This window comes from Sminthopsis crassicaudata, chromosome 3, assembly GCF_048593235.1.
Source record: "Sminthopsis crassicaudata isolate SCR6 chromosome 3, ASM4859323v1, whole genome shotgun sequence".
Classification (NCBI taxonomy): domain Eukaryota; kingdom Metazoa; phylum Chordata; class Mammalia; order Dasyuromorphia; family Dasyuridae; genus Sminthopsis; species Sminthopsis crassicaudata.
The window spans coordinates 267,233,605-267,245,918 of record NC_133619.1 but is presented as its reverse complement, the minus strand read 5'-3'; the positions used below and the strand labels follow the sequence as shown (position 1 = coordinate 267,245,918).

The following is a 12,314-nucleotide window of genomic DNA, read 5'->3' as shown; positions in this document are numbered from 1 at the left end:
AGTTTTTTTTTTCTTTCAAATAAATATATGACTTCATCACTGTGGGAAATTTTAGATAGGAATTTCTATCAATACAATACAATACATACAATTAATAGTCCTGTAGAGTTTCCTAGAGTACTTTTAGTGATTTTTGTAAGATCAAAAAACTAGTATATGGCAGAGGAAAGATATGATCTTTCTAACATGAAGGCTCTATAGGATACCAAGATACGTCTCCTCCTTAAGTCTTAAAGCAAGTCCCCTTTAAATCTTAAAATGAGTCTGTGCTTCTCACCCTCTGCCCTTCCCACCTCCCCCCCCAAAATTTAGAATTACTGTGTCTTCAGCATTCCCCTAATCTACTACCCTGGTTATTAAGTCAATACAAAATATTAGTTTAGTATGCTTTCTTGTTGAAGAAGTAATTGAAGACCTCTCCTCTCTTTCTTTTAGAATTTATTGCTGTTTTCTTTTGACAGTTAGGCACTGTGCTAAATATAGGGGATATTAAAAAAAAAAAAAAAAAGCAAAAATGATAGGATAAAGCTAGAAGCAATGAGTGTAAATTGCAGAGAGAAAGCTCAGGGCTTGAAGGAAGAATAAAAGTTCCTAAAAATGAGCACTATCCAAGTAGAAAATACTAATTTAGGTAGTAATGAAGAGCCCACATTGGAAATTATTAAACAAAGGTGAGATGAACACTTGTTGCTGATTTATAGAAGAAGTTCTTGGTCAAGTCCCTGCCCTCAGGGAGCTCACAGTCTTATAGGGGAGGTAAAATGCAAACAACCATCTGCAAATAAAACTACATATCAGCAGAATTATTAAAATTTAAGAGGAATTGGGAAAGGTTTTTTTATAGTTTGTGGGATTTTAGCTGAGACTTGAAAGAAGCCAGAGGAGCCAAGAAGCAGAGATGAAGAGGGGGAAAAAACATTCCATTGAAGGGGATAGCCAATAAAAAAAAATGTTCAGAGTTAGGAGATATCTTATTTGAGGAATAGCAAGGAGGCCAGAGTTATTTGATCTAAGAGTTCTTGAAGCAGGGTGGTAAGGTGTAAGAAGACTGGAAAGATAGGGTAGGACTGGTTATAATGGGCCTTGGATGTCAAAGTTCCTAAAGGTGATATAGTGGCACTGAAGTTTATAGGAGAAGGGAGAGGAAGAAGAGGGGGTAAGGGATGATGTGATCAAACCTTTGCTTTAGATGAATGATTTTGATTATTGAGTGGAGGATGGATTAGAATGGGTAGAGATTGGCAGGCAGACCTACCAGCAGGCTATTACCATAATCCAAGCATGAGAAGGCTCTACACCAGTATACTCAAGCGATGTTGCAAAAATGCAATTGGCAGCCCTTGACAAAAGATGGATATGGGAAATAAAAATTAGTGAAAATCAAGGATGACATTTAGATGGTGAGCCTGGGGGGTTGGCAATATGTTGCTGCCCTTGACAGTAATAGAGATGTATAGAAGAGAGAAGAGTTTAGGGGAAAAGCTAATGAGTTCAGTTTTGGAAACATTGAGTTAAAGATGTTTATGGGATATCTAGTTCAAGCTGTCCAACAGGCAGTTGTAGATGTAAGACTAGAGTTAAATTTGGATAAGTTGATGAGAGAATCACTTGCGTAGAATTTGGGAACTGATGGGATTACCAGGTAAAATTGTATATAGAGAAAAGAGAAGATAGATAGTCCAGCACAGAGCCCTGTGGGACATCTATAATTAATAAGCATGACTTGGATGAAGAGCCAGCAAAAGAAATAGAGAAGAAACAATCACATAGATAGAAAGAGAGCCAAGAAAGATCAGGTACAGAAAACTTAAGAGAGAAAAAAATATCAAGAAGTTAGTGATCAACAATGTCAGAGGTTATAAAGAGGATAAGAAGAAAGATGTTTTATATTTTAACATATTTAACATGTTAAATGTTAAATCTACTACCTGCCATCTAGGGAAGGAGGGGAAAATTTGGAACAGAAAGTTTTGCAAGGTTCAATGTTGAAAAATTACCCATGTATATGTCTTGCAAATAAAAAATTGTAATAAATAAATTTTAAAAGAAGAAGAAAGATGCTTGAAAAAAGGCCATTGGATTTTGCAGTTAAAGATCATTGTTAGATTTAGAGAGAGCAGTTTCAGTGAAAACAACGAAGTCAAAATCTAAATAGTAGAGAGTTAAAATGAAAACAAGAAGAAAGATAGTGGAGCATCCAGATAAAGAACTGATAAACTCCATGAAATATTTTCTTCTATGTTTTTTTGGTTTTTGGGGTTTTTTTTTTTGGTTTTTTTGACTGATTCTTGATATCTTATTTACTTCCATTTGTCCAGTTCTAATTTTTAGTAATTTTTTTGGTAGGCTTTTTTGCCTCCTTTTGCATTTGGCCAATTGAACTTTTAAAGGAGTTGTTTTGTTCATTGGATTTTTTTTTTTCCATTTCAGCAATTCTGTTTTTCAAGGAATGATTTTCTTTTTCCATTTTACCAAATATATATATTTTTTGGCTGAGACAATTGGGGTTAAGTGACTTGCCCAAATCACACAGCTAGGAAGTGTTAAGTGTCTGAGATCAGACTTGCACTTGGGTCCTCCTGACTTCAGGGCTGGTGCTCTATCCACTGCACCATCTAGCTGCCCACCAAATATATTTTTTAAGGAGTTGTTTTCTTCAGACAATTTCGATTTCCTTTTCCAAACTCACCTGCAAAGCATTCATTTCTTTTCCCCATTTTTCTTCTAATCCTCTAAGATCCTTTTTGAATTCTTCCAAAAGAGCCTTTTGGGTTGGAATCCAGCTCATATCCAAGATGTTTTGCTGTTAGTGTCCTTAGGTTTTGAGGTCTGTTCTTCTCTGTCTTTATAAAAGCTACCTATGGTCAGAGCTCTTTTTGCTTTTTTGCTATTTTTAAAGGTTGAGGTCTGTTCCTAAGACACAGAAGAGATTGTTCGAAACTTCCTCTACACTATGACAGATGTTTTATACTGCCCTGAGGTTGGGGCTGCTGCAGGTTTCCTCCATGGGCTGGGTGGACTTGGCCTAGTTTCACCTGAGGTTAATGCTGAGGTTCAGGAGCTCACTATTTGCTTCTGTAGTTGTGTTGATGGTCTCACAGATAGTCTGCTGATCCACTGGCTTCTAAATCAGGACAGAATAGGCAATACTGCTGTATTTTGGCTAAGAGCCTCCCAGTAGATTCCCCATGAAGGCCTTCCCTGTGTTGAGCTTTTCTTTCTCTACCCACCCCCCCAAACCCTCCATTCAGAGGCTTGATCTAGTATTGATTCTAAGGGAAGCCAGGAATAGCTCAGGCAAAGTCCTATTTATTGTTTGCTATCTTGGCTCCATCCCCCAACTGATCTCAAAATGAAGATCGAAGCATACTGTTTTCACTTTATTTTTTTTCCCTTTTGATCTATTTCTTATTTCATAGCTGTGACTAATATGGAAATGTGTTTTTTTTTTTTAAAAATCTTATAAAAATGAGTGCTAAAAATTGTCTTCACATGTAATTGGAAAAAAATACTGTTAAAAGTACTGAAAAAGAAAGGTAGTAGAGTTACCTGCTACAAGCAGCCTTTTGAAGAAGTTTAGCCACAAAGGGCAGAAGAGATATGGGATGATAGTTAGCAGAAGTGGATGAATTAAGTGAAGGTTTTGGGAGGAGAGAGGAAACATAAATAAGCGCATTTGTAGGCAGTATGGAAAGAACAGGAATAGGTTGAAGATAAGTGAAAAAGTGGAGATAATAGAAGAGCCAATCTGTTGAGGGAAACAAGATGAATTGGAATCACTTGAACATGTAGAAGGGTTAAGGGTTTGCCATGAATAGGAGTAGCCCTTTCTTTATGTGAGACAGGGATGAAAAGAGCAGAAGTTAGTGGCATAAGTCATTTGGATGCTACAAGACTAGAAGGGGAGAATAAGAGCCTATGGTAAATGGCCTCAGTATTAGACAGTGTTCTCAGCTGAGAGAGTAAGGGAAAATGGGAGCCATGGGAGCTTAGGAAAGAGTGAAAAAAAATAACAAATATATCCTTTATCCAAACATATCTCTTTATCTCCAAAGATAAATTATCATTGTGGTAGAAAGATTACTTTCCTTTTGCTTTGTAGCTTTATACTGGAATTGACTATTTAATTGACCAGAATTTTATTGATTTCTCATGTTGACCTTATTTATTTTGTTTTAGTCATTGTTTATATTGTTGTTCTTTTTTTTCCTCCAATTTTTCATTCTGTATTACTTCAAATGTCTTCAACTATCTGTCTGATTGCTTCATATTCATCATTTCTTATGGCACAGTAATTTTCCATTATATCCATATGCCATAATTTTTGAACCATTCCCAAATTTTGAGATACATACTTTGCTTTTTCAAGTCATTAATAAATATTATTATGCAACCACCATGTACCAGTTAGTGTGCTAAATGCAAAAGTATACAAAAAAAATTCTTGATTTCAAGGAGCTAACAGCCTAAAAGTAAAAACAGCACACCATTATGTAGAAACTAGATACATATGGGATAAATTAAAGGCAATTTGGCAGGGAACAGAAACTGATCGTGGCTTCTTGAAGAAGGTGGGGTTTTAGCAGAGACTTGAAGGTAGCCAGAAAGCAGAAGATAAGGATAGACAGAATTCTAGGCTTGAATGATAGCCAGTGAAAATACACAATTTAAGGAGTGTCAGAGTCATACAAAATGTGAAGAGCGATAAGAAAACTGGAAAACATAGAAAAAGGTCAGGTTATGAAGAATTTTAAAGGCCAAACAGAAGGTTTTAAATTTGATTCTAGAAGATCAAATACATGATAGTATGTAAAAATAGGGAACTACTGGAATTTATTGAAAGTGGGTAGGGTGAAAGACCTCACTTTATGGAGATCAGTTTGAGAGCTCAGTGCATTTTTAGACTAGGAAAGGCAAGCAAACCTACCAGCATGCTATCAGATGTGAGATGATAAATACCAGGGTAGTAGTCATTTCGAAAGAGAGAAAGGGTTATATAAGAAATGTTAAGGAGGAATAAGGGCAGCTAAGTGGCGCAGTGGATAGAGCACCAGCCCTGAAGTCAGGAGGACCCGAGTTCAAATCTGGTCTCAGACACTTAACACTTCTTAGCTGTGTGACCCTGGGCAAGTCACTTAACCCCAGCCTCAGGGGAAGAAGAAGGAATAGTCTAGAGGACTTGCAATTGATGGGATAGGGAAGGTAAAAAATACTAAGGGATTGAAGATGATATATAAGTTTTGAGCTTGGGTGACTGGGAGGATTCTAGTATCCTTAAATAGTATTAGGAATATTCAGAAGAGGGGAAGTTTTAAGGGGAAAGATAAGTTTAGTTTCAACCATGTCAGATTTAAGATGTCTAGGAGACAATCCAGTTTGAGATGTCTAATAAGCAGTTGAAGATATGAAATGAAGTCAGAGCTGAATAAATATATTTAAGAATTATATACATGGAGATGAATAATTGAATTAATGGGAATTAATGAGATCAGCAGGGTAAAGAAGAAAAAGACCCAAAACAGAGCCTTGGGGAATACCCACAGTTAATGGTTGAAAATCCATCAAAAGAAACTGAAAAACAGTCAGAAAAGAGAAGGGGAAAAATACCTGTTCATATTCTTTGATCATTTATTACTTAGAGAATGACTCTTATTCTTATAAATGCTAATCCATTCTCTCTATGTCTTAGAAATGAGACTTTTATCAGAGAACTTGCCAAAAGATTTATACTTGTCTGCTTCTTTTCTATTTTTTACTAGATTTGGTTCTCTTTATGCAAAAAAACTTGGAATTAATCCTTTCCTTAATGTATCCTCCTTCATTGTTCTTCCCTTTTGCTTCTGTTTCTCCATTGAGTGCTATTATTTCTATACTTTGCTCTGTGTTTGTGTAGGTGCACAACCATGTATACATGTGCTCATCTTTACAATGAATTCACACGTATGTTCAAATGAGTAGCTAAGCCAAAATCCATTATACTTCATATGAATTTTTAAAAGCAAGAATATCAGTCATTATGTCTGACAAGGTACAATAAAAATAGACATAATTTTAAAAAATAGGAAAAGTACATAATACATAAAATGATTTAATATAGTCATTGAATTGCATGGCATCTGAATACTTGAAGGAAAAGTTAAGCATATTACAGAAAGAAAATGATGGTGTATGATGTTCTCTTCTCTCAAATGCAGCCAGGAGTTAAAGTCCAGATCCTGTATTTTTTCCTTCAAAGTCTTGTCTCTTTTCCTATCTGGTTAGCTTTCTTAGAGGCCTATTTCTCTCCTTGGTTCCAAGAGCTCTCTCCAAATGTCTCCAGCCAGCAGGAAGGTAGAAGTTGGAATGAATCTAACTCCACCTCCGAGAGTGGGATTGTGGGTTTCTGTGGGTTTGTGTGTCTAGCCCTGAGAGCTTCTTGCTTATATTTCTGCCCAACTTGTGAATCTCTTCAACTTGTGAGTCTCCTCGAAGTGCCCAGCCCCCTTCTGTGGGCTTGTGGGATATCCTCCTTATATATGCTCTCTAAAGGTGTGAATGTGTGAAATAATGTGTGAACGCCTTTCAAGTTCTGGCTCATAACAATGATGAATCTGATAGTTGGAGACTTCAATAGATCCCTTTTAATAGGAAAAAGATAAGCAAGAAAGATCTTTAATCAATCAATAAACATTTATTAAATTCCTACTATGTACCAGATACTGTACAATGCACTAAACTAAATTAAAGATATAAATAGAATTTTTTTTTAAATTACAGTTATCTGGTTATTACTGAAAAGGAATAGAAAATAACAATGCATACATATTTTCAGCTATATATGGTATCTTTCTAAAAACTGACCATTTATTAGAAAATAAAATTGTATAAGCACATTATTTATTAATGACAACTCAATAAAAGCTATGTTTCATAAAGGCCCTTTGAAGAAAGGGCTAAAAATTGGAGACTAATTTAATCCTAAAGAATTTGTGGATAAAAGAAGAAATCACAGAAATATTAGGTAATTTCAACATGATAATGACACAACATATCAAACTTTTTGTTGTTGTTGTTGTTGTTTTGTTTGTTTGTTTTTGTTTTTTTCTGAGGCTGGGGTTAAGTGACTTGCCCAGGGTCACACAGCTAGAAAGTGTTAAGTGTCTGAGATCAGATTTGAACTAGGGTCCTCCTGAATTCAAGACTGGTGCTCTATCCACTGCACCACCTAGCTGCCCCCATATCCAAACTCTTAAGATATAACAACACAGTCTTTATTTTTTGTTAAAACTTTTTATTTTTAAAACATATTCATAGATAATTTTCAACATTCCTCTTGCAAACCCTTGTGTTCCAAGATTTTTAATTTCCCTTTCCCCCATTCCCTTCCCTAGATACCAAGTAGTCCAATACATGTTAAATATGTACAATTCTTCTACATGTATTTCCACAATTATTGTGCTGCACAAGAAAAATCATATCAAAAGGAGGAAAAAACGAGAAAGAAAACAAAATGCAAGCTGACAAACACAAAAAGAGTGAAAATATTATGTTGTGATCCACACTCAGTTTCCACAGTCCTCTCTCAGGGTGTAGATGGCTCTCTTTATCACAAGACCATTGGATCTGGCCTGAATCATCTTTGTTGAAAAGAACTATTTCCATTGGAATTGATCATTGTATAATCTTGAACAATGTAGTCTTTAAGCAAAAATGTATATCTCTAAAAAATTTTCATCAATAGTGAATTGGGCATTCAACTTAAAAAATTAGAAATGCAACAAATCAGGTGCCTTCCAAATAAATACCAATAGAACAAGTCTGAAAATCAAAAAAGAGATTTAACAAAACTGAAAACTAAAAAAGTGCATCAAATTGATAAAATTATTGCAAAGAGTCAGAAAAACCTGAGTTTAAATAACCAAAATTCATAAGAAGAAATTGAACACATAATAAATAAGCCCCAAAAAGGCAAGGTGGGGGAGGGAGCCTGGTGTCAAATGGATCTACAGTGAAACCCAACACTCAAAGAAAAATTAATTGAATATTAGGTAGTTTGCAAAAAACACTTTTAAAAAATGGTTACCAAATTATTACTGTGATATAAGTATGGCTTTAATATGTCATCACAGGAGAGATGAAACAAAGAATATTATGTCATATGTAATCGTGTGTGTATATATCTTCCATAACAATGAATATTGATCTAAAAGCATTAAATAAGATATTATCATTTTCACAATACAATGATCAGCTGCATTTATACCAGGAATGTGGGGTTCATTTAACAAGAAAAATTGCGATCTTAGCAGATCATATTAGAAAACTTTAAAGATCAAATTAAATTAATTGAAACAATAACTTTATTTTTAAATTTTTGATAGTATTTATTTTTCCAATTAATGTAAAAATAGTTTTCAACATTCATTTTTATAAGAGTTTGCATTCTGATTTTTTTCTCCCTCCCTTACCTCCCCCCTCCCCAAGACAGCAAGCAGTCTGATAGAGTTTATAACATATACAATCATTTTAAACATATCTCCATATTAATCATGTTGTGGAAGAAAAATCAGCCTTATCAAGTCATAATGCACTCTTTCCAGGAAATATTCAAATTCTCTAATACCTGCACTTTTAACTTCCATTAACCAATGTTGCTCTAAGGATGGCATCAGTGTATTGGTGGGAGATTCTAATGCTACATTTTCTAAAGACTTTTCAAAATTCACAAAGTGAAGCTCAAAGAAAGTTTCCATAGTACAAACCTAAAAGGTTGACCCCCTGTTCCACATGGGAAACAACAGTTCTAGCATTTTGCTACAAAAATAGAAAAGGTCTGTATTTAAGGGGACTGCTGACTGGAAACCTCTTGGTCCTCTACTAGGTGTAATAAGTATCAGTGTTATCAGCTCTTATAATTGAGTAGCTAACCAAGAATGTCTCAGTAGGTGAGTCATATAGGACTGGAAGCCAGCCCCCATCAATCTGTCTGTTCAATTACAATGCTAAAAAATTGTTTGTTTTGTTTTTGAGAGCAAATAAAGGCACCTATTAAATTTGTTACAAGTGAAGTTTCATTGGGATAATATATAATGGATATATAATAGAAAATGCCTGGGGATGCAGGACAAAAGGCAGCAATAAGGGAGATGATAGAGAGATAAATTATGTGTATGACTCACATGTTTCTGTATTTAGAATGCCACTTATTAAATTTATTTTACTTGAATTCTATCTTTTTCAGGTAAACAACAAAAAACCTGGATTATAGTCACTTGCTTTTTAATTATTATTGGACTGATCTTCATATCTTTTTGTTTAAAAGTTCTACTAAAATTGGTAAAATATGTGTTCTATCCATCTTGCAAACCTCCTTCAAATATGTTTGAGGTATGTGATACCTTTTTTCTCTTGTTTTGAAGGGCTGTGGAATATACAGAATTTTAACCCCCCAAGAAAATTTTTTTTAAATTGCATAATGTTAAAATTCATAGAATATTTAAGATTTATTGCAAAAAATTTCATAGGCTGTTTTGAGCATTTCTTCTAAGTTTCAGTAAACATATAAATGATATAATACATGTAATTAAATCTAAATCATAAAGAATAGCAGGATTTGCTACCAAATACCATATTCCTCTAACAACCTGAAGTTTGTGGCATTTTCTGTTTAAAGTTTTTAAAACATGTTGTGGAAATGAAATAACAAGAAATGCTCTGAGGTAATAAAAAGGGCTGGCAAATATTTAGGTGTTAGGTTCTTACTAAGTGCTAAGTTGGTACTTAACAATCCAGACTCTTCTTCCTGTAGAGAGCCGTCCCAACTCTGACCTAGAGTAGACTCTTCTTCCTCTCCAAAAGTACGGGATTGCTGGACTTGCGAATTCACAGGACGTCTTCTCCTTGACCCAATTCAGAACTGACTCTGCAGACTCTAACTTCTCCTTTTATCCTCCCAGAGAATGGGTGTGTGATAACTCCGGGGCTTGTGGGAAAAATACTTCAACTAATGAACTTGCTTGTTTGAACTAAAGGTGTGAACTTTGAGCTAGAGAATTGTTAAATATCAACTTAGCACTTAGTAAGAACCTAACATTTAGGTTTCTGTCATTAATATAAAATATACTATCTATGGGTATGTGTAGTTAAACAAAAGATAACTGATTTAACTGATGGTATGTATAGTTATACAACAGATGCCCTTTCCTCTTACATTATTTGAGAAGTAGATTTTTGGAGGACCATCTTCCTTCTTCCATATGCTGAATCTTCTCTCCTCTTCTTAATCTTTGCATCTGTCTCAGAGTATGAAGAGCTCTTGTCATTCCCAATGTCTACATATGTATCCTCAATTCCATCACTTGTATAATAAGCTACTCCTGACTCTGGCCATCCTGATTTAAATTTGAAATTGGACGAAAATCAATTACTCATAGTATTTGTTAACTAAAGGGGTCTTTTAGCCATAACCAGGGAAAAATATCCACAGCAGAAAAGGACATCAAACAAGAATAAAACATTTATTTTTCATTTGGGCATAGTTTCCCTGCCCTTATGTTGCCTATGATAACTTGAAGTTAGAAACCTGCAGAAGGAAACAATTGACTACTCATGCCCTGAATTTTATATTGTAGATGCCAGGAAGCACCCTTTTTTATCTATACTTATTTTATATTAATGAACTGAGCCCTTAGGTTTTTTCACCCAATTAATTCTCAATACCTTTTAGGGAAAGGCTACATCGTTCCACATGGAGCACAATCATCGTTTTTTCTTGGTCCTCAACTTTTTTTTCCCCTTCTTCAACATTCTACACTGTCAACTCCCTCTTCCACATAACTATTTTCTCCTCTACTGGCTTCCATGACATTTTTATCTCTTGGTTCTTCCCCACCCTAGTGCATCTTCCTACCCTTTAAACATGAATGTCCCCCAGATCTTTTTGTCAATCTTTAATTTTTCCTTTGTCATTTCATTGGTTCTTAAATATTCTCTCCTCTGAATTCATATTTGCAGGTGTCTTTTGTATATCTCTATCTGGATTTTCTTCTGCCACCTCAAACCTAACATATCCAAAATTGAAATCTATTCTTTCCCCTTAACCCTACTCTTTCTAATTTTTCTTCCTAATTTTTGATAGCACCACATCCATTTACCCAGATTTTTCTGTCTCTCTTCTCCCACGTTAAATCAGTTGCTAAGTCCTGACAACTTTTTCTCTACTTATGCTGCCACCAGCCTAGGTCATAGTATAAGTCTCACAAATCTCTCTGCCAAAATTTTCTTACTTCTCTATCCATCCTTCATATAGTTATCAAAATGTCTGATATATAATTTCACTGGTCAGAAATTTTCACTGGCTCCCTGTTTGCTACAAGAGTAAAATACAAACGCCTTAACCAGTTTTTAAAGCCCCTAACATTTTGGCATTAGCTGTCCTTTCCTTATTAGCAACTCATCAAACCTGATATTCATTACCATTGACATCCTTCCCCAGATCTTGGATATTCTCCTTCCTCATCTGTGCTTTATACAAACATAAAGATGGTTCTTAAGAAGGAAGGTTCTTCCTTCAAAGCTCAACTGGGATGATCTGTTTTTCTGTGAAGACTTCTTTAAATTCTGACTTTTTCCTCTTCAATTTCCCAGAACAATTTGGATTTTTACTTTGCCCCTGTCATAGTCTGCTTTAGATTATACTTATGGAATCATTTCAGTCATGTCCAACTTTTCATGATCCCATTTGGAGTTTTCTTGGTAGAGATACTGGAGTGCTTTTGCCATTTTCTTCTCCAGCTTATGAGGAACCAAGTCACATGGGGTTAAATGACTTGCACAGGGTCACAGAGCTAGTAAGTGTCTGAGGCTAGATTTGAAGTAATTCAAATTCCAGGCCTAGTACTCTATCCACTATGCCACCTAGTTGCCCACATATTATGTCTATAATTTATCTATAAATCATGCTCTTCCATCAATAGAATACAGGTTTTTTCAAGGTATATTACATCATTTCCCCCAGAAGCTATCTGATAAAGCTATCTGACAGTCTGCAATGAATTGAGTATCTATTGAGAATTGAGAATCTGGTCTATTGATAATCAGATAGATTGGTGTTCTTAGATTGGGAGTGTGGGAAGTCCCTGAGGCAGAATCCAAACCAAAAGATTTAGAATTACTGACTTTAGGATTACTGATTTAGTATTATTATAATAGAAGCCTCCCTCTAAAATCAGGGGACCTCATAATCATTGCTATATTACATCAATAAAAGGTGGTATTTAAAATCATCTTTTCTAGAAATGGTAGAAGCCCTTTAAGAAGGCATAGAGATCAAAAAT

The 12,314-nt window shown here is 35.0% G+C and overlaps 1 protein-coding gene across 4 annotated transcripts in view; it reads left to right on the top strand.

Annotated features, from left to right (window-relative positions):
- IFNAR1 (interferon alpha and beta receptor subunit 1) overlaps positions 1-12,314 on the top strand; it is a 46,347-nt gene that overhangs the window by 33,529 nt on the left and 504 nt on the right. For 3 of the 4 annotated variants that reach the window (XM_074300737.1, XM_074300734.1, XM_074300736.1), the window contains one exon: positions 9,221-9,366. In XM_074300737.1, the coding sequence (XP_074156838.1) occupies positions 9,221-9,366 (146 nt within the window). Of the gene's footprint in view, positions 1-9,220; positions 9,403-12,314 lie in introns of all 4 variants that reach the window. The other variant, XM_074300735.1, reaches the window with a different exon arrangement.